This window comes from Dermacentor silvarum, chromosome 2 (assembly GCF_013339745.2).
Source record: "Dermacentor silvarum isolate Dsil-2018 chromosome 2, BIME_Dsil_1.4, whole genome shotgun sequence".
Classification (NCBI taxonomy): domain Eukaryota; kingdom Metazoa; phylum Arthropoda; class Arachnida; order Ixodida; family Ixodidae; genus Dermacentor; species Dermacentor silvarum.
In genome coordinates, this window is record NC_051155.1 from 94,500,759 (window position 1) to 94,523,834 (window position 23,076).

Here is a 23,076-nt window from a genome sequence, read left to right on the forward strand (position 1 = left end):
TAGCAGCCGCACGAGAGACAGTGATAATCCTGGTGCGCTGGAATGAAATTTTATGGGGTAGTTGTTCTAATCTAACCTTCAAACAGGTGCCGCTTTGTCCCACATGTTTTCTCACACGAAAGCGGTAGGTGAAACGCAAAATTTGCAGAGTACATATGCCGACAAGTGGTTGACGTTAGAACCACCATGTCTTTTATCACGCCGCCCAGGTTCTCTTTTAATGCGTTGGCAAATCACTATGCATTCATATGTCAAGATGAAGGTTATTAGGCAGCAGAATGCTTAAACAATTTGGCTCTTCATGTCGAATTGCCGTGGGATTTATGAAAAAGCCTTATTACCACTAAAATGCTGCCTCTATCGATGACCAATTTGCCCACCCCACATGTTTCGCCAATCCCAGGCAAGAAGGCATAAAAGCTTCATTTGATTTCCATTTCGTTTATGCATTTTTTCGACACTACGAGGCAGTGCTCTCTGGTCAGGAAAAAAGTTGTGGCAGTTTCACCTGAAAGGCGAAGCATCAATTGCGATAGCAAACTTGTAGAGAGCTATACGGAGTAATGATATTAGCTTTATCAGCTGTATAAACTTGGACATGCAGCAGCATCGGCAACACGCAGAACTATTGTCGACGCCATCGGCGTTTTGCCCGCGTTAGCTCAAAATGCGTGCGGCGTTGGTGACTGTTGCCGGAGCCTCTGATATAAATAGGCACTTGGTGCCGCAGCTAAACGTCGCCTCCCTTCCCTCCCCCTCCCCCACGGCCTCTCGCGCGTCTGAAGAAGGCGCGTTTGCTCTACATATATGGTGATTGTAAAGGAGAAAAGAGACGCCTAATTCTGCAGCCCTTAAGCGAGCACGGCGCAGAACGCGCGTTTGTTCTCCGCCGTGCGTTCACTCCCCGTAAAAGACGCGCCCCTCGCGCCCTTTCACGCGCACATACAGCGTTCGGCGCGCGGCGACGATTTCATCTCCAAATGACGTCATACGGAACCTCACGGCGACGGCGACGCCGACGGCAGAAATCTGCTTCTGAGTGTCCATATAATTGCTATCGCAATAAAAGGAGGTGATTAAACCTCCTGACGGGTCCTGCTCGCTCTGGGCGCTACAGCAAGAATTTTCATGTTCCCAAATGAACAATATTTTTTTACAAATATACAGGGTAGTTATGTCACACAAACATTTTCAAAATTACACAATTTTATTACCTAATAACAAAGCACTAAAAGTAACATTTAACACATTTAGTAAATGTTGTAGCCATACATCGTACAGAAAATTATCATATAAGAACAAGAATAGGCAAGTAACAATAAGTTCAAAATGTATGAGAGAGCTTTTCATACATTTAACCGTAACCTAACTGGACCGCATTTTTTACAAGATTTCTCAAAAACTAAAAAGTGATCGAACACGGAATTTGAAAGTTTGAGCAGTTGTAATTGTTCTTGCCAGTTCCATTATAGCAGGTTGCTCATTACACAAATTCATAATTTGATAGTCTATTGTTCCCGTTCCATAATTTTTTCGCGCTCTTTCTACCACTATGTGCGTTTTACGCTAACCATGACCAGTGTTCCGGCCTAGAAAGTGACGAGAAAAGGCACCGCAGTCTCCTAATTTCTCACGTACATTGACAATTTAGTCTTTCAAATAAAGCAAGAATGTGGAATTTTATGTTTTGACGTAAACGCCGACCTTATTATAAGTGTGAGCTCATGAGCTAAATATATTTAGTCTAATTGCTTCTTTTTAAACCGTGAAAGTTTATTTTTATAAATTTTCTTCCCGTTCCCCCACCAACACGCAATAATTGAAATAAGAGTGGATGGTAGGAAAATACAATTCCTTCTTTAGCCTAGTTGGTTAGAAATTTTCGATAACAAATTACGGTCATCAAATGGTCGCAAACACCTTGGCATGACTGCTACATTCTTATCTAGTAGCCGGCATTCACATCCATACCTCGACATCATCGGAGTTCATCTGTCTTGCGAAAACTGCCATTTAAATCACCGTGATACAGTGAAACCACGTGTATTCACAGTGTAACATAGTGTAATTACTCCCTCTAACGATGTAACCCATTGCTGTTTTTCTTTTCTGAAAGTGTTCTTTGCCCCCTTCCAATAGTATGTAAAAGGGGCCAGGAACCACTCAAGCTGCCAATAAGCAGCTTTTACCTTGGCCCCCTCCATTTGCTTGTAAATGGGGCCCAAATAAATTAAATGGCCTAAACGGTTAGGCATGGCAAGTGACTTTGCGACATTTATTCTAACATTGTTTACGTGCCGCGTTCAGCTGAAGTGCCTAAAAATGAATGATAATCAACAAATGAGACACCATAATGCAGTCTTACTGCATCATCTATTATTTTATTGTAGGGAGAAACCAACATAAACTCCACGGAGGGGCGTCTGCGTAAGCAAGGCGTTTGGTGTGTTGCGATAGCATGGACCCGATTACATGGGGGTTGGACCCTCTCGCGTCTAATGGTGCGCGGCTTAGTCGTGTCCGGGGAAAGGGGGATCCTGGGGGTTGAGTCGATGCCGGGTGTGTGCATCCTTACGGCTCCTCGGCGGAGGCAACAGACATCTTTGGCCTCTGCTTCACGTAGACGGCACTCCCGGACTGACCCATCCGGGAGAAATCGGTAGTTGCCTTTTCCTATCCTCCTCTCCAACCTTCGTCTTTCTCTCTTCCTTTCAATCTTTCCTGTCCTCTCCTCTCTTCTATATTACTTCCGATCTTATTGGTAGCGAGGGTTAACCCTGTGGGAGTAGCCATCCTAGGTTATTTAATATTCGGTTACAGTGACGACGTACAGCTGGCGTCTGCAGGCCCTGCGGCGTCCCCTTGTAGGACTCCACGGTGGGTGGCTGGCCTTCGTGCCGAAAACTACACATTCACCTATGGCGAGTTCTGTCCTCCCACTCGCTGATCGGCCTCAGAAAAGACGGCGCACCGATGAAGTATTTCAGTTTTTTGGTCGCCAAAGAGAAACTTTCCCACGATTCCATGCGATTCACGCAGTAAAACCAGACAAATCAGTACGAACGATCTCACCTTTCCTTGTATCGAAGTCTGTGACTGAAGTTTTTGGCTCAGGTTATTAAGCATCGAGAATGGCGACCGGTTATCTCCTCTTGGAACTCCGAGACCAGAAACAATACGAAAAACTGCCCAATGTAATGTCATTTGGAGATGCTCAACTAACAGTAACCCCGCACCGTACTGTGAATAACCCCCGTGGCGTTGTCTCAGATGATGATTTGATGCAGCTGAGTGAGGCTGAACTCCTGGAGGGTTTCAGTGACCGGAATGTCATGAATGTTAAACGGATTAAGATGAGGCGAGACGGTAAAGAAATCCAGACCAAGCACTTGATACTTACTTTCAACTCAAGTGTTCTGCCCGAGTCCATCGAGGCCGGGTGCATCAACCTCGTGTTAGCCCATATGTGCCAAATCCCCACAAATGTTTCAAATGCCAGCGATTCGGCCACAGTGCGCACAGCTGCCGAGGCCGCCAAGCTTGTGCGAAATGCAGTGCACACGAACACACTTCTGAATCTTCTGAAAACTCTCTCCACTGTGTAAACTATGATGGGGAGAACGCCGCATACTCGCAGTCCTGCCCGTCCTGAAAAAAAAGAAAAGGAAATTGTCACAATGAAAGTTATAAGATTTCATTTAAAGAGGCACGAAGGCAGGTATCCTACCTGCCAACAACCAGCTTTGACGATGTGGCGCGTCAGGGGCCAGCGCCTAGGGATGGTCGATTAAATGTTTTAATCGATTAACGATTAATCGTTCGTCGCTTTAGCGTATCATCGATTAATCGATTTCGATGCGGGGTTTTTCGTCGATTAATCGATTAATCGACTTTTTTTTCGGGCGCTTTAAAAAGGCTGAAACACAGTTATCTATTCACGTAAGTACCTATTTTAACGCTTGAAAGGTGGAACCAGGATAAGACATACAAGCGTATAAATTTTGATAAAGAGTAATGTTTAATTTTTTAGAGGTCAACTATAATTGCCACTAGTGACTAGTGAAGGAATAAGCAATATACAGAGTGTTCATATTGACACGTGTACTTGTTTATCTTTCCCCGGTGACCGCTTTTCACCGGCTAACAAATGTTAAGGTGGCGGTCCGGCGGCACCAGCCCCCCGTTTCCAGTACTTTTGGAGCAACCGTGGTGGCTCTTCTACTTAGGATATAAAGTTGTCGTATATGCCATAAAAAAGCCTAATTCTTGTAGATTCCAACTATTTATATTATAAAGAAATTGAATAATGTTATTTACAAATAAATGTTCAAGATCAAGCATGATATACATGGTTTTTGCGAAATGTGTCTTAGTTGTGACCATATTTAGAAGAAACTACCGCATTTACTGCATTGCGGCTTGCTCTGTAGCTTTAGAACATATTTATCTATTTCCTAGACGCAGCAAAATAATGTTGAATTTTTACGTTTTGGATAATTTGCTTTTGAAGATAGCCAAATATCGCAACTTCTGTTGTAAACATCCCGGCCACTACATGCTCTAGAAAGCTAAATTTTGGACAATTAGAGTTCAAGGAATTTCCATGTAGGACGCTAAATTTCATTCATGTACCTTTATTAGTTTTACACCGCACCTTCGTAGCTTTAGTACCTTCCCGCAAAAATGGGCAAAAGTAGGACCAGAATTCTAAATATTGTTTAATTTCGGTCGCATTATTAGGAAAGCCAGGGAAGGTACATAAATGAAATTTTGCATCCCAATTGGAAATTGCTTGATCTCTAATTTTTTCAAAATTTAGCTTCCTTGAGCGTGTAGTTGCCGGGCTGTTTACAACAGAAGTTGCAATATTTTGCAAACTTCAAAAGCAAATTATCCAAAAAGTAAAAAATTTAACATTGTTTTGCTGCGTCTAGGAAATAAATATGTCCTAAAGCTACAGAGCAAGCCGCAATGCAGTAAATGCGGTAATTTCTTCTAAATATGGTCACAACTGAGACACAGTTCGCAAAAACCATGCATCTCATGCTTGTTGTTGAACATTTATTTCTAAATCACATTAATCAATTTCTTAATATTATCTATAGTTAGAATATACAAGAATTAAGCTTTTTATGGTATATACCACAACTTTATATCCTAAGTAGAAGAGCCACCGCGGTTGCTCCAAAGGTACTCAAAACAGGGGGCTGGTGCTGCCGGACCGCCACCTTAACATTTGTTATCGCTCGGCGCAGGAAGCGCCTGCATGTATCGGAATTTTCTCCAACGTTATCGATGCTTCTATCCGTTGTCAGTTGTCACCGACGCTTATGTAATCTGATTGTATGAGAGACGCCAATTGTCTAGTACCTTCTGGAAGACACGCGGGTACCAGAGATTACTCTGGAACCTTCGATGACTCATGTATAAAAGCCGACGCGCTTCGCCGCTGATCAGATTTCGAAGATCGCCGATTGTGTTCGCCGCTATCGTTGTGCTTCCGAGTGAAACTTGCTTTTGTGGGCACAGGCTCGCCCAATAAAAAGTCCGTTTCGTCATTCACAGTTTTGCGACTGTTTTCTTCATCGTAACTACTACGTGACAACTACTACGGAATTTTTAAAAATCGCCTGTGGCAGGTAGCATAATTCTTATCGTTGAGCGGTGGACATTAGTAGCACGAGCAATCGAAAGACATATTCAACCAATTAACAAAAATTGACTAATGAACTTCTTGGTTAATTACTTTATGACACATATCGCAATTTACGAATTGTAGCCGCGGTGAGTTTGTAAGACGCATCTACTTGAAATGAATTTCCAGGATGACAGCAGTTTCGAGATACTATTTCTCAAAGTGTGGGACGAAATACATGGACGTTACAGTTACTTTTGTGCTTCAATGCATTTTGGTAAAAAATTAAGTGGCACAACAGTGCATTTTTACGGCGAGTATGATGGCGCATGTCTCCAAACTGGTGTCATTCTGGAAGTTCATTGCTAGTGGATATGCCTGACAAGATCACCGGCTACAATTCGTAAATTGTTACATGCGTCGTAAAGTAATTAACTAAGAAGTTAATCAGTGATTTTTCGTTAATTAGTTGAATATGTGTTTCGATTTCTCGCGCGAATTTGCGCCTCATCGAATAACCCAGCTCAATGATAAAATTATGCTACCTGCCACAGGCGATTTCTAAAAATTCCGTAAAACTTAAAAATGAACACCCTGTATGTTAAAAATGGCGCTTACTGAGGAGAGTGGGCAGTGGAGGAAGGAATAATTAGAAGAGAACATCGCAGCACGACTGACATCAAGAAGTAATGGCGCAACACGTGATCGCCACATCAGAGCGCGCGGTAGGTTTAATGCTGCCGGGTGCAGGGCAGCAGCGCAGCTGAACGGGTGCGCACTGATTTGAAACTGCTGCGAACCAAACATTATCGGCCAATACGTTGTCACTCAGGGTCACGTGTTGACCCTACTGCGAAGTAAAAAGCGAAGGAAATCGCTTGACGGTGAGTTCGCTTGCCAAGACTAGCTGCCTCACGTAATGCTCTCGCCTAGTTTATTTCTTCCTCCACGGGGGCGGCCTCTCTCCGGGCCCCAGGCAGCCTGTGTGACGTGCGCGTAAAGCGGGGAAGCGCTTGGCCAGCTTGACATGACTCGGGAAAAGAGTCGACAGTCGCTCTCGGTCTTCGCAGCCGCGCGGTCGTTTCTCGTACTCCGCATTCTACAGTACGATTTCAATATTTTCACGCCACTTTAGTCACTGTCTGGAAAACGATTAATCGAACTGCTTTAATCGATTAAACCGATTAAATTAAAGGTACACATCGATGACGATTAATCGTTTTGCGGCGTACTTTTAGTCGATTAATCGATTAATCGTTCATCGATATTACCATCCCTACCAGCGCCACAACGGCCTCCGGCGACTGTCTGGCCCAGGCGTCGTGAGCCGGCGGTGAAGCCATCCGTACCTTCAGCGCTTGCAGCTAGCGCTGCTCCGTCATCTCAGAAAGGTCCATCGACCTCCGGGCTGGTGGCCTCCAGGGTCTCGTCCCTCGAGACGAGGCCTTCACAGCGAACAAACCGCTCTCAAGAGCGGGTGTCCAGCGCTCCGCAACAGCCGATGGACACATATTCCGTCCAGACGGCGCACCCAGCGCCAACGGAGCGGCGTGAATCTCTCGACCGCTCAAAAAAAAAAGAAACCCCGCATTACAGGGCCTGTAACTAACTTTCTAACTAAGCTAACTTTCTCTTCACACAGCACGAAACTGTTTTTAATATGGGCACTCGAATAGTTCATTGGAACGTCAGAGGTCTCCTCCAAATCTGGACGACGTTAAAGAACTCCTCCGTAACTTTAGTCCCAGGGTGCTGTGTGTTCAAGAAACACACCTCAAACATACACAAATTTGCTCAGACAATATGATATTTTTCGCAAGGACCGCGAGGACACAGTCGAGTCATCCGGTGGTGAGGCTATCATAGTAGACAGAGGTGTTGCCTGCTGGGAAATAAAACTTCGCATGCCCCTAGAGGCAGTAGCTGTCCAAGGGGTGCAGTTTGACAAGCTAGTGACTATTAGCTCTATTACATACCTCCCAGTTTCAATTTAATAAAACCGAATTTCAAAACTACATAGATGAACTTCCGGCTCCATGCATAGTTGTCGCAGATTTAAACGCACATAACACATTGTGGGGAGACTGTCGTTGCGATGCGAGAGATCGCCTAATCGAAAACTTTCTATTCCTCAGGAGCATGTATACTTAATAAGAAAGAGCCAACGTACTACAGCGGGGCGCATAGTACATACCCCTACATAGATTTAAGTATGGCGTCGAGTAGACTAATTCCGTACACAGAGTGGTCCGTTCTTAAGAACTCCTCTGGAAGCGACCACTTCCCAATCATGTTAAACTTTACAACTTTACAAAACAAGATGTATACTCAACACATTCCCCGATGGAAGGTTGACTGGGCTAACTGGGAACGTTTCCGAGAACTTACATATTTAAGCACAGATGATATTGCCTCCTTTAATATAAAGACGCTGTGGCGTATATAACAGGCTTCCTAATTGACGCTGCCACGAAATGCATCCGTCAAACTAACGGACCTGCGAATAAACGTCGTATCCCGGGGTGGAATGAAGAATGTAAGAAAGCACGGAAAAATCAATGCAAAGCTTGGCGACGACTTGGCGATTCTCCAACTGCCGAAAATTTGATCCGTTTCAAACAAATAAAGTCCCAGGGTAGAAGAAGACGTCGACGTGCTAAAAGAGAGAGTTTGGAGAAGTACATCTCCGGTATAAATCCTTACACGGATGAGACGAAAGTGGACTCGAGTAAATAAATTAAAAGGCCGGGAGGGGGGGGGGGTACACTCATTGCCCTTAAGGCACGTTCACACCGAAAGCGGAGCGTCTAAGCGGCCAAGCGGATTTTCAACGCGGCGAGGCGGCGAGCGCATGGGCCTGTTCAGACCAGACGGCTTGCCTGGTTGCCCGCGCCGCCGAGGAGGCGGAGCATCGAGCGCTTTCGCGGGGGACGTGTCGCCATCTCGTGACAGCGGTCGTCCGCCCGCGAGCAGATTTCGCGCCGAGATACACCAGCGTCACCGTCGTCTGGCGTTCTGATTGGATGTGGCAAAGTGGAAAGTTCCGGCGGGGTGGAAAAAATCGGTCCGAGAGCGATCGGGCTCGCCGCCTCGTTTTCCGCCTGCTATGCCCGCTAGGCGAGGAGGTTCTCGCCGCCCCGCCTTCGATGTGAACGTACCTTTAGTCAGTACTCAAGGTGAGAGCCTGGAAGACAAGGCAGGTTGTCTGGGCGAACACTGAACACGTCTCCAGCGCGTCCCATTACACACGAACATTTCTCAGGTTCAAAGAACACGCAGAGCGAAAGCCCCTTGATCGAAAATGTTCACTAAGTGAAGATTACAACTGCGAATTTAGCCTAGTTAAACTTAAAACTTCTCTTACTCGCTCCAACAACTCGGCGCCAGACGGCGATCGTGTCAAGTATGAAATGATTGAGCACCTGCATTCTTAAGCGCTGAAAACACTCCTGTCTCTTTTCAATACCATGTGGGCGGCTGGGTATATCCCGTTTTCTTGGAAGGACGCTATAGTTATCCCCATGCTTACACAAGGCCAAGAGTTGTCCCTAGCCAGCAACAACAGGCGCTAACAAGCTGCCTATGCAAACTGTTTGAAAAAATATTCCTTCCTATGTGGTTTCAGGGAAGATATGTCCACAACAGACCACCTTGTTCGCATTGAGTTGTATATTAGAGATGCTTTTATACATAAGCAGTCCTTCCTCTAAGTGTTTCACGACCTAGAAAAAGCTTATGACACGACATGGCACTACGGCATTATCCGAGACCTTTCGGCGATGGGCGTCCGTGGCAACATGTTAAACACAACCGAAAGTTACCTATCTAATCGCACATTCCGCGTAAGAGTGGGTAACGATTTGTCTAAGTCATTCACCCAAGAGACCGGTCTGCCACAGGGAAGCGTGCTTAGTTGCACACTGTTTATTATAAAAATAAATTCCCTGCAAACAGTCCTCCCACGTACGATGTTTCATTCTGTTTATGTCGACGATGTGCAGATAGCCTTCAAGTCATGCAATATTGCCACTTTCGAACGACAAGTGCAACTAGGAATAAACAGATTGTCCAAATGGGCCGATAAGAATGAATTGAAGTAAACGCCCAGAAGAGTTGGTCATAGCGCTAGAAGACACGGACGAAAACGAGAGAACAGGACGAGCACGAACAGGACGTCTTCTAGCGCTATGACCACCTCTGATGTATCTAACCAACTAGCCCAAAAAGCCATACTTGCCCAGAATAGTACTTGCGTACTCCGTACAAACAAGAGAGGCATAACGCCTGTCCCAACTATACAAATAAAAGGAGATGCGCTCTCTGTGAGCAGCGAGCATAATTTTCTTGGAATCATTTTAGACTCCAAGCAGACATTTATTCCCCATATTAAGTATCTGAGGGCAAAATGCCTGAAGACAATGAACCTTTTAAAGCTTCTGTCACGTACAACTTGGGGTAGTGATCGAAAGTGTGCTTAACTTGTATAAAAGTCTTGTTCGCTCGCGCCGTCATTACGGAGCTGTAATTTATAATTCCACAACACCAAGTGCACTAAAAATAATAGATCCCGTTCACCATGATGATATCCGCGTCTCGACCGGTGCTTTGCGAACAAGTCTGATCCAGAGCCTCTATGTAGAGTCGAATCAGTGGTAACTCCATCTGCAGCGTTCATATAGCAGTTTCACATATTTTCTGAGCGTACGCGCGAACACTGAACATCCGTCTTATTCAACTATAAATGACGTGACCACTGCCACACTGTTCCATAATCGACTGGCAGCGAGAAAGCCGTTCTCTTTGCGCGTGAAGAACCTCAGTGAGGAAATGGGTGTTCCAGTTCTTGAACATTGTCATATGGCTCCAGTGAAACTGTTACCACCGTGGCAGTGGCAACTCATAGATTGCGATACATCGTTTGTAGAAGTCACAAAACACGCGCCAGAGGCACATATTAAAATGCATTTCTTATATCTTCAATCCAAGTACTCGTGCACGTAGTTTTACACAGACGCTTCTAGGCCACATGCCGGCGTGTCGTATGCAGCCGTTGGCCCATCCTTCTCGGAATCCGGTGTACTCCCCCGGAAACGAGTATCTTTACGGCTGAGGCCTATGCACTATTGTCAACTGTGAATCATATAAGGGCATCAAAACTTCAAAAAGCAATTATACATACAGACACCCTAAGCGTCGTGAAAGCCCTGATGTCACTCTGCAAACACAAAAATCATGTACTCACTGAGCTCTATTCCATTCTATGCAGAGCTCTGTATATCAAACCAGCATGTAATTATATCCTGGGTGCCGGGCCATAGAGGCATTGAGGGTAATATGCGAGCAGGCCAAATGGCCACATCAGCTGCATCGGATGCTACTAATCATAAAGTTGCTGTTCCTGCAACAGACTTGAAAACTTTCTAGTGTAAGAAACTGCGAAGCCACTGGCAACGCTTGTGGGATGCGGAAACAATAAGCTTCACTTTAATAAGCCACAGTTAGGTTTCTGGCCCTCAGCTACGAAAACACTACGAATAGATGTCCTATTCTGTCGTCTGAGAATAGGACACACAAATGGCACCCAGTTTTTTTGCTGACTGGCGATGAACCACCAACCTTTGGTAGATGTAGGGAGAGGCTGACCGTCCTCCACGTCCTCCTGGAGTGTCGGGAAGCCGGAAGAGAGAGAAAGAAATATTTCCCTCTAGCATACCGATATCATGTTCCTCTACATCCTATTATGTTTGTTGGTGAAGAACCGCCTTTTAACGTTAAAGCAGTCGTTGATTTCTTGAACGATATGGTCCTGCATGTTATTAGCCCAATAAATTCGTAGGGCCTCCTCTCTCCAGAGGATGCCGCTGTGATAGTAGATTTGTGTAGCACATGCCTCCAGGCCCTTGTTGTTCAAGGGCTCTGTTTAGGCAGTAGAGCTTCTTGCCAATTACTGCATCTTAAATATTTGAATATCGTATCATTCTTAATGCATTCTTCATTTTCATAGTACACCTCATTAGTCATTGCTATGATCTTAGTACATGTATATTTTACGCATGTTACAGCGACTATTTTTAAACCCCTTTACAGCCACGTCTTATGCACTTGTCAGAATTCATCACTATACTACAAGCTCAGTAACACTGGCATGGCGCTCTTTGGCCATACCTGGCCCTTGCGCCACTAAACAGAACACATCACCATCAACCAACATTAACTTTGTATTTCTTGCATTTATTTTTAGTTTGTTAGACGAAACCCAGAAATTAAGTTCTCACAACCATTTCCTTGATGCCGCTTCGAGCTCCTCCAAGTTATCTCCGGAGAAAAAGACGCTCATCAGCATTCATTATTAGCTCACCAGTAGTAAGAATATTAAAATATCGTTCACATTGACTAAAGGTGGCACTTATAAATATCGCTAATATCACTATAATATGTGAATTACGCGCTTGTAAGTATATATTTGGAGCAGTGAGGATATTTAGGTACCGGATGTTGTTTCTCTGCGTAAATCCGTAAAGAACAACCAAGTGCCCGTGCATATGCAGGTGCTCTGTGGATGCGGCTTTGCATAAGCAGATTTGTAATGTAAATTCTCTCTTGTATGTGAACCATTAGGGAAGACAGCATGAGCAGCGAGGGTCAGCAAAGTCCGGGCCTTGCCGTAGAACTGCACCGTTCCCGTTTTATAGGTAATATGTGGTCGCATGAGCCACGTGGGGGGTGGGGGGGGGGGGTATTCCGCGTCTTGCTGATTTGCCGGGAAGGCACCTAACACGTGGGCGGGAGGTCCGCATCTTGCTGATTTGCCGGGAAGGCACCTAATCGCTGTGCTCGAAAATGCGTTGTAGACGATAACCAGTTTTATACAGCGTTTGATTAACGGCTTCACAAAAGCTTTCCTTGAAAGGATACCAAGATGTGCGTTTCATCTGCACAATTCTTTTTCAGAGCACAGCTCTTACGCCCGTTCCTGCAGCAAGCGTCGGCGTCCTCCCTCGGCGTTCCTTGTAACCGATCGTACGAGCACAGCGAAGGAAGAAAGCGAAAGCGGAGCGGGAGATGAAAGACAGCAATAGCGGATAGAGCGCAAGGAGGAAAGCGGAGGAGGAGGATATGGCGAAAGCGTGAGAAGAAAAACGTAGTGCCGCGTCAGACGGGCTCTGCGGTGACGATGGCTAGGAGATGGCGCCAGATTAGCGCGCGTCGTCTGTTGACCGATGACGCCACCGATAACATATATATGGAAACAACGCACTGCATGAGCGTAGGTCTGTCTGCGGCGGTTGCTGTGAATCGCACCTATACGTTTGACCCACGCACTGCGTCTCGCGATCTCACGATTAGCGAGGCAGTCGTGCGACACTTTGCTCCATTTGCAACGTGCCGCACGAGCCAGATTGTCCACGCCAGCCAATACACAGCGAAATGAAAACACGTATACAGCTGCGCTGAAATTTCTCATTAGAGAGTATCGTAATCGTCGGTGATATTTTTTAATAGCAGTTGCTGACTCCGCAGGGACTGCCCGTCAACTCAAATTTGAGCACTGCATAAAGAAACGAATTTCGCAGGAGGGACATCATGGCCGTGGGCTTCTTGCTGTACTCACTCTCCCTGCTGGCGCTAATCCACGGGGACTCCGTCGTCCTACTGGGGGCCGCCAGCGTGCTGTTTGGTCTGACTGGCGGCTGCATCATGATCCTCTTCTCCGTACTTATCGTGGAGTATTTCGGCCTCAAGAAGCTGCCCATGGCCATCGGTATACACTGCCTCATTAACGGCCTGTCAGCGCTTCCGAGACCACTCCTAATAGGCAAGGATTCTTTCATGCTACTTTGACGACACTTTGGGGTATGTCCACAAAGAGTCGTCTTTAAAAACTGCCGATTGTATTTCCTTTTCTATGTTCAAACTTGGCACCCGAAATTTCGAGCGCTGCTGTAAAACACTGAATCGTAGTGCCAATTATGTCAGCCTGTACCCCGATAGGCACACAGCCTTTTTGATGCCATTTGATAATGAGTACTCTGCAAAAGCGCTCTTGCGTACGAGACAGCCTACACTTGCTTTGCAGTGGCGGCATGTAAAACTACTCACAGGGAGTCAAGAAAAGCGACGATTCTTTTCTAGTGTTTTGTGCCACACAATGTTTCCATATGATTGCCTTATTATTTCCTTATCTAAACACGGCTGCTCTAATTGCAATACAGATTTTGCATGTAAAGTACTACATCGTTATAGTGAAACAGGTTGTTATGAACTAAAATAAGAAAATAATCGTAATTCCTCTTCAAATTCTTGTAGAAACCGGCGCATTTACCAACTTGTTCTATCGGATTAAATTTTCTTTAAATGGATAGAACGAACATATTTAATTGTTAATAGTAAATATGCATTGATAACTTCGCACTGATTAATAGAAAATCCAGTGGCGTCAAACATTGCTCGTAACTGCTCTCAGGTTCCGCAAGGTTCTGGAACTCCCGCAAGGTTCTGGAAACTACAGCGTGGTATCGCCTATTCGTTAACGCGTCAATTCCGCGATGGAAGTCTTTGATGACGTCGCTGATTTCGTGCAACACTCATTATTTGAGACTAGCGTAACGAAAGCGTTTGGTTGTTTACAAGCATCTGCTGGCTTACAGCGACGATCGCTGTACGAAATTTGGAGGCTTGCTGCTGCCTGCCCACACGCTCACAAAACATTAAGACTTGTCGCGCTATTGTGTTGATAGCAGAGTGAAGTTGTACAGAGGCATTGATAGAAAGTGCTCTTGTCGCGATACTTTTGCGTGCAGAACGACGGCAACTATGGACTGCATTGCACAGCTTCTTCACAAAAAAGCTGTCGTCTCGCTGACGAGGATGCAGCAGGAATTATTATTTTGTGCGTTGTGGACTTTTGCATCGCCTCCAGCTTACCTTCTGGCGACACCGCACACTTTGTGCCGGCGCAAGCAATGGTAGCTGTCAATGCGGACAACGGTTATAACAAAGCAATCAATATAACGAAGTTTTTTCGGCTTCTCCAAATTCGTTGTACCAAGGTTTTACAGTAACTGTAAACATTGCGGAAGAAATACTTTGTAAACAGCGCGACACGTGGTAAAGAAAGGAGCTACAGGACAGTGGCGCACCGACGGGGGGGGGGGGGGGAGCAGGGGGGCACTGTCTTATATTTATTAATTCACTCTTAAATTCCATTCAGTAACACGCTGAAGAAATAAACATCGTCATCATCCTTGGTGTCATCATTATTATAATTATTAGGCATTTTATTTGCTGTTGGATTCCTCTGGCTAAAGGCAAGGAAATTGCATATTATGCAAAGTGCTTGCTTCCCCCCACCACAAAACGTCACCCCCCCTGGCAGAGATCCTGGGTGCTCTACTGGTATAGGACACTGCGCTGTGCCCTGTGCCTCCTTTCTTTTTCCTGTGTCGCACTGTGTAAATATCTGCGGTTTGACACAATGTACGAAACAGGCCAAGTGAACATGCTGATAACACATATACTTTATTTATATAAAAATGCAGCGACAGAACAGTGGTGCTATTACTGGCATCGCGTTTATTTCACGTCACCGAAAAATATAAGTTCTTTATGCTTCGCATGCCAAGAAAAAAAACAAACATATGCAGGGATCCTCACACTACGCTTGTGCAAAGGCTACTAGCCGTCTTGCCTTGCCTGTTACGCGGAATAATTTAGTTGTTGCAATTCACCGGTTGAGGCAGTGTCTACATCATCTTTAGCTAACTTCATTGTGCACCACCTTAACGTGAATATGCATGATATGCGAACGGACTCAAAGCAATGTTGTTCGCCGTCCCACAGAGCACATCGCTGTATGTTTACGGTGAGCACTATTTTTTCATTAACAAGATATAACTAGCGCTTTGTTTTTCAAATTAAGAATAATTATTCATTATATGAAAATATTGTAAAATCATGTGAGAAGCGCCCAGTTATTCCTACCACGGTGAAAAGAAGTCTTGCGAGCGAGACTCGTAAAACAATTCCACTTGATGAGGCGCTTAGGTGTACATGTGTTAGTGCCTTCAGTCGCGCTCGCAATAAATCGGTTCAGGAGGATGACTCATCGTATAAAGAGGCCGTATGTGATTGCAATTTGTCCGAGATAGCGCTAGGAGGACAGGCGCGGTATTTGCATTTTTGAACAGCGGCGCCTACTAAAATGTTTCCGAACAATCGTGCTTATAATTATAGTAACAGTTTAGTTATGAATATGTTGTTTGACCTCGTGTTTAATGACGCAGCAGTAACAATTGTTGTACGTGCAAAGAACGTTTGTGTCTGGTATTTTTTTCCTGCGAATTCTGTAGGGTTTTCTGGAAACCTGCAAATTATTGTAGCTTGCCTTAACTCTACCTGTCCCTGAGACGCTTTTGTCAATAGCCTTTTGTCAGTAGACAGATCTATAGTCTCAACATGACCTTTGCGACGCTCTTCCAAAATGAGGTAGGGCGGATAGTAGTATGTGCTCTACAGCTTCAGTTGACAGAATGGCCTACGTCCGTGCCCCATGGACTTGAGCGTCTGTGACTAATCATTGCAAGGCTATGTATGTTACTGTGATTGAAAGTTTGTTCCAGAATGCCATACGACGCATCTGACGTATTGCCCGAGTATAAGGAGCCAAGGCTGGCTGTAAACATGCGCAAGAATAACTTCATGAATACGAGATAACGCTCCCACATATATACACCGACAAGGAGTCACCTCAGCAAAGAAAACATAACAATCGTTGAGACACACGACGCATTAATAAGTTACGGAGAGAACTTGTAGTTTTCTGAGCCAATGTGTCAGGAACAGAACAAAGCAAGTGAGGTCGCTATCAAGTAAGATGTTCACCAATGTGTGGATGACCTTCATCAGCACAATGGTGAACTCCTTATTTGGTGTCCAATTTATGGAGAGTACAAGAGGGTTGGGTCATGTCATGTCACGTGTTGCAAGGCCCTTGCACCAAGTGCACCACGACCCGGAAAAATCGGGCGGAGAAGATGGAATAACAGTCGATTTAATCAAAAGTGGAGGAGATATGCTTGAAAAGCTTGCGGCCTTTTGTACGCAATGCCTCAAGACTTCAAGTTAACCAAGTGAAACCAAGACTTAACCCGGCTAAACCAAGCTTTCGCTTTGCATATCCAGATTTAGCTGAGCTAAGGCGCAGCCATTTTTCCTTTTTATCTCTGTGGACCTTCTAGTCCAGCTTCGGGGTGTCGAAAGGGCCTTTGACAGGGCTGAAGATCACGGTCTTCTGCCCCCGGCGCGGATGCGGCCCGCGACTACGACAATGTAGTCCCTTGGGACCAAATAAAGTTTCTTGTCTGTCTGTCTGTCTGTCTGTCTGTCTGTCTGTCTGTCTGTCTGTCTGTCTGTCTGTCTGTCTGTCAGTCTGTCTGTCAGTCTGTCAGTCTGTCTGTCTGTCTGTCTGTCTGTCTGTCTGTCTGTGTGTGTCTGTCTGTGCGTCTGTCTGTCTGTGCGTCTGTCTGAGCTACAAAATATGAAGGTAATGCACTTTCTCAGTGTTATTACCGAAAGTCACGTGATGAAGTAGAGCGGTTGTATGAAGCTAGCATTATAAAAAGCGCGATAATCTTAATCATTTGCGCGATGGTGAAATATGCAGCTACAAGAACGATTTCGTTCTTATTTTGACGATCATGCGTTGTATCACTTGACGACGCGTTGCTCAGCTAAACAATGCGGGATGTGAAGGCGGCCTTACTTCTATAGGTAACAATGACTAATATGGTATAATTACCTGTTACAACGTTGACTACGCAGGTTACTACAGAGACCAGGGTTCATCTTACGCCGGCATGTACCTGCTGCTTGCGATCATCTCGCTGGCAACGAGCCTGCTCTGGGCTATCGAGTGCTTTGTCAAGTGGCGCGCCCAGAAGGCGACTGCGCATATCAGTCAGAAGGCTGCCTCGGTAAATGAGAAGACTGCCACGGAAACATAGTCGTGGTGTGGTTTTTCAGCAGCATAATATGCGCGTTCTGTGTGACATCAAGTACAAGTGCCGCAACGTGCATCTCCACACGTTTGCCCGTGACTGCACCAATGACTGCTTCTGCCATGAACTGTTACCTCCGACGAATTTCTTCGTTAGAGCGTGTCGAATACACGGCAGAAGTACCCGTGACTTGCATTCATGTAGCACATGAAAGGAAGACCAGAAGCAAAAACCTCTTTACTTTGAGCTCTTCCTCTGCCTTCTTTTTGTTGTCCGTCCGTACACCGCTAATCTGACACTGATGTTCTCGTGTCAGGCCGAGTGACTCTAAGAGGAATGATATTAGGCACCGATTGCTATCACTGAGACTTCCCAGCGACATTCACAAATTATATCGTCACCGCGCCTCGTTTATATATTTCCCCAGAATTGTTAGTCGTCACGAACTTCTTGCCAACGATGAAATTAAGAAGGGGTTGAAACATTGTCACTTTAAACGTAATGTCATACTTTGAACATTCAGTTAAACCATACGGACCTGATAGATGGTTAGGAGCATTCTTATACGTATCATCTGTTGCTAAAACGAAAGAGGACACACTTGACGAACGCCCAACTAAACGATTTCTTCGTTTGTCCTGTGCGAGTTTCTCTTTCTTCTGTGTCATATTAGCACTAATTGGCACTTGCTACGACACCTGCAGTTTTTCCTGCAGGAAACTGAGGATTAGCCTACTCAGTTTGACAATCAGCAGGCAATGCTGCGGAATCCACGCAAGTTCTGAGATCATAAGTGACTCTTCGTGCATTTCGTAGTGCAGTTGCGTTAGATCTGCGACGCTTTCTAAAGAATAACTACCTCTTAGAGTACCACTACAACTTGTGGACGTAAGGCTACGTCAAGAAGCGTACTGTTTGTTTACGTTAGTCCTTCCAGTATGCGACGTGCTACGTTTTTGTCATGAGCCCAATTGGGGCGCTAAAGAAGTGTGTCACTCGGCTTGTTTCGTTGTAATTGTGTCGAGATTTGGCGATTCTTTCCAAGTAATAATTACGTTATCATTCGCGAAATAAAACTGACGCATAACTTTTCAGCAAATTTGATCACTCAAGGATTCTTATCTTACACGTGTGATACACAATTTTCTTTGGCGCGAATGTGAGCAGTGAGAGAAATACCTGCATAGCCATCGTAGCGGTAGCTGCTACGTATGAAACGGTGACTGTAAAGGCCGTACATTAAGCATGCGTTTATAGTTTTTCTTCAGCCTCTACCAATAAAAGCGGCAGCATTGCGTCTCGCTGCAGTGGTTTCTAAGCGTGTCAGGGTGCGCGACACTATATTAAACAACCACTGAGGAGAAATTTGTGTGAGAACGGCGGAATATGCGGCAGTGTGGAAGATAGGAAAAGTCGTTCATCAACGCAGATTTTTGCCGTAGTGATGTCATTGCCTCCTGCAATAAATACGGCACATACATGTGCTGCATCGTGAAAGACACGGCGCGATATGAAGGTACAAACACTGGCGAAGTTGACTACACACACAGCTAAAGCTTATTGGAAGAAACAGGTAAAAGCGCCATAAGCACTCCAGGTAAGCGATTAGGATTGTTATTTGGCATCTATGAAACGCATTTTATCTTCGCACCATACGGTGTTAAAGACCGACTTACATTTGTCATTGCTAGATTGAATTAAATATGGTTCTACGAGTTCCTTTGTGATTTACTTGCAATAGGAATTGAGCACATTCATTTTAAATGAGTGGCTGGCAGCTGAAAGTGATGCAGTATTCTCCCATGCACGTCTTCCATCCTCCTCGTTCAGAGCTGCATGGTCTGAACGAGGAGGATGGGGCTTCTGGTTCAGACCTGTATGGTCTGAACCAGGAGGACGGGGGCATTACATTCAGTAACATGTGGTCACGTTGGCCCACGCTAAGCCATTCTTCAGTTTCGCCAGCGAAGTATCTGCTGCACTTTAACGCTATAGCATATTGTACTCCGCACCTGCTGACAGCAAACTTGTCAAAGTATCATCTCTGACAGCTCTTCGTTCGGCGTCAGCAAATTTTTATCGCTGAGAGAATTCTTTGCAACTCTAATTTGGTCGAAAAAATAACCCTTAAAGTGAAGCTCTGCTGCATGCTCTTTTGCGTACGCGAAAAGCCAAGTCACGTTCAGTTATTAATTATCCCAGCCTTCTGTTCTACAAGATCAGTCTACGTTAAGCTCACATTAACACTGCCCTTGTTATCGCAGTCATGCTTTGCACAAGGTGCTTCTGTAGCCTGGAGCGCCAGAAACGAACACCTGCTGTGGTGGCGTAGTGGCTTTCGTGTTTCGCTTGCGTTGCGCTCCCTCAACGGGGTCTTCCGTTGGCCAGAAAACCGGAAGGTGTCCATATCATTGGTCGCGAAGGAAAAATGTGCCAGCGAATGAGGCCATTACCTCGTGTCGGCGCTGTGTACACGCAGTAAGTCTGGTCGCAGGCGTACCTTGAGCAATCAAGGTGTCGGTGTTTGACGCCACCAGCGTAGCTCTAAATAATCGTGGTGAAAGGTGAAGGAACAGAAACCATGAATTGTCGGCCGATAGGCTTTGCAGGTGGTGGCTCCGGGACCTAGCTAAGTAGCATAAGGGTGAAGCTTAGAAGACAAGTTTAAGTAACCCTTGGGTCATACGTGCCGCATCAATCCTTTACGTTCTTTTTTAAAACATGATCAAGTGCGGAAACGGACGCACTGAAGTAGCAAATGTGAGAACTGCGACTAGACGAATCCAAATCGATGTGTTCACTAAGTGCCTAGCGGTGCATCCAGCAGTAGCTGTCCGTTTACTGCTAAAAAAGGCGAGTAACTATCTGTTACGTGCACAATCCACCAGATCAAAATCGCCCTAGTAATGATTTGGAGACATTTGACTTAGATTGAAGAGCACCGAAGACGCGGACACAGAAAGGAAGTACACTAATACGGCGCCAAAGACCGACTTACACTTGTCATTGCTAGATTGAATGAAATATGCTTCTAATATGAAGGTCAACCGACTAGCCCAACTCGCCACCATGTTGATTCGGAAAACCTAGATGCACAATTGCTGGAGCCTTGAATGCTCGTATAGTATTTACAGGAGATATTCTGCAATGCGACGTTTTATTGTTTCCTTGCTAATGCTATGCCGCGATATAGAGCCAAATCCTTGCCCATCCACTTAGCAGCACTTGGCAGAACTGCTAAAAAAGCCGAATTGGATATGAAAATGCTTGATGAAATTGAATTGAGTATTAACAAGATACAAGAATCAGCATCAGCCACAGGAGAAGTGTGCTCCATAGCCCGAGGCTTGGACAAGAGAGTTCGCAACATAGAAACGAAGCTTGCTGATTTCCGTAGTAGGCGTAACAATTTACTCGCCTTTGGTGTAGCCGAAAAAGCTAACGAAACTTCAGCAGATCTGACAGAATGCGTGGTCCACACTATTGTCACGGACATGTCGGGTATACAGATAAACTCAGCTGAACGTATTCACAGAAGTGGACGTAAGCAACCTGGTAAACCACGACCGATAATTGTAAAATTTATTGGTCATCGTGCCAACGTTATTATCTTGAAAAACTGTTACAATCCTAGCCCTTTCAAACGCCAATGAATTACGTTGACTGAAAACTTACTTTCACCGCATCTATTGCATATTCAGAACCATAGATTAAGAATAATTAAGAATGTATTAAGAATGTTCAATTATTTAGTGAGTTTGATCAAGTTTACAGAACGCGGACTCCATGCGAAAACTCACTATGGGAACGTTACGTATGAAAAACTATTTCATGCCTAGGAGGCTTGAAAAGCACCCATCCGGGCACTTGAAAATTATGCCTGATGCAACGCACTGCTAAAAACAATGAAATGAGTACACCCACTGCCTACTGTCACCGAGCAAGTCCACACAACCGTTTACCTTCCCACTCATTTTACTAAACATTTTAGCACGTTATTAAACATGCAACACGATTCCAATTAAAACAGTTTCAAGACATATGCGACACATTTTAAGTACCGTTACTTTCATCAGTGCTATTGCTGTTTATGCACTTTCTTGGCGTGCGCAATTGTGTACATAGCGTCTTAAAGGGTCAAAAGGAAAGAAGGGTCAGTCTTGGAGGATTTGTAGCGTTAGCTACACTGGCCTAGCCAAGCCCGTTTCGCGCGGCACATCAAGAGCCGTGCTGCGCATGCGCAAGGATGAGTGATGTCACACGACTTGCGCACCGGAGCCACCGGAGCCGGCACCTCTCGCGCACTTCGCCGCCGCCGCGCGCGACTCACCGCCGCCGGTCTGCGCATTCCAGAGGAGTGACGTCGTAGCCATGGTAGACGCACTGGCGCCGGCGCGCGCTCGCTGTGCAGTCGCCGTCTGACACTGCGCTGGAGCCGCTGCGCTTCTGACTGGCGTTTGTGTGTGTCATTGGAGCAGCAGTAAGCATGACAATCAAGCTAATCCTTGACAATCTAGACAACCAGGAAAGCTAAGAATAATCAGCTGAACCTTTGCTAACGCTACGTATATCCTGGCATAGCCGAGCTAAGCCACTGCAACCTTTTTCAGTCAGCCGCGAAGCTGAAGAGAAAACAGCTCTGGAACAGCACTGCTGAAAGAACTGGTCACAACGTGAAACTCGTGTACGATAAGCTTCAGATAAAGCACGACCTTTTAAAACAAAAACTTTAATAACCAAGTCGAGCCGAGTTTCGCCGTCGCCAAAAGTCTGACCTTCATTTGACCGCAGCTGCGCCGTAGCCTTGGCAACGGATCACGTGATCCGTAGTTTCACTACGATATACTGATCTAATAAAGACATACAATAACTACTGTCTCCAAAGGGCTTTTGAACTAGAGAGCTCAGAGGCATGTTCTATAAAGAGTAATGTCACTGCAGCTACAGCCTCGAAGGTGAGGCTGTGCTACACATGACCCGGCCAAATTATTTCTAAGACGTTCACTTCATCTAAAAAGCTAAAAACTGTTTCCAGGTTAAAAAGCGGTTCGTTACTAAGAAAAAATGCTGGGTGAAGTGGAATTTGCTGGCGATACGCAGAACGGAAGTACTTTTTACGCTCAGTTTCTAATTCTCGGCACTGGACGAGGACATGGAGCACTGTAAGGTGTCGCCACACCTTCGACATGATGGAGGATCACTTCCAGTCAGTAGGTAAGAGTGGGTGCCGAAGGTGTGACCTATTCTTAATCGACAAAGGAGCACTTCTTTGTATCGTGCTGTTTTTTGGATATCCAGCGCCCTAATTTAGGTTTGATCAAATGCAGTTTATTGGATACCTGGGTATCCCACTCTTTCTGCCAGTGCTTCTTCAGCTTATGCCGTAAGTATGGTTTAATGTCTGCAGGCCGGAATGGGTATGTATATGTCAGTGTCGCTAAAAGC

General features: G+C 45.4%; 1 protein-coding gene across 1 annotated transcript in view; it reads left to right on the top strand.

Annotated features, from left to right (window-relative positions):
* The window catches only part of LOC119440232 (uncharacterized), a 34,545-nt gene extending 16,278 nt beyond the window's left edge, over positions 1 to 18,267 (top strand). Inside the window, exons 4-5 of the mRNA XM_049662822.1 lie at positions 13,210 to 13,451; positions 17,456 to 18,267. Of these exons, the coding sequence (XP_049518779.1) occupies positions 13,210 to 13,451; positions 17,456 to 17,637 (424 nt within the window). The 3' untranslated portion in view covers positions 17,638 to 18,267. The remainder of the gene's footprint in view (positions 1 to 13,209; positions 13,452 to 17,455) is intronic.
* Positions 18,268 to 23,076: the final 4,809 nt, after the last annotated feature.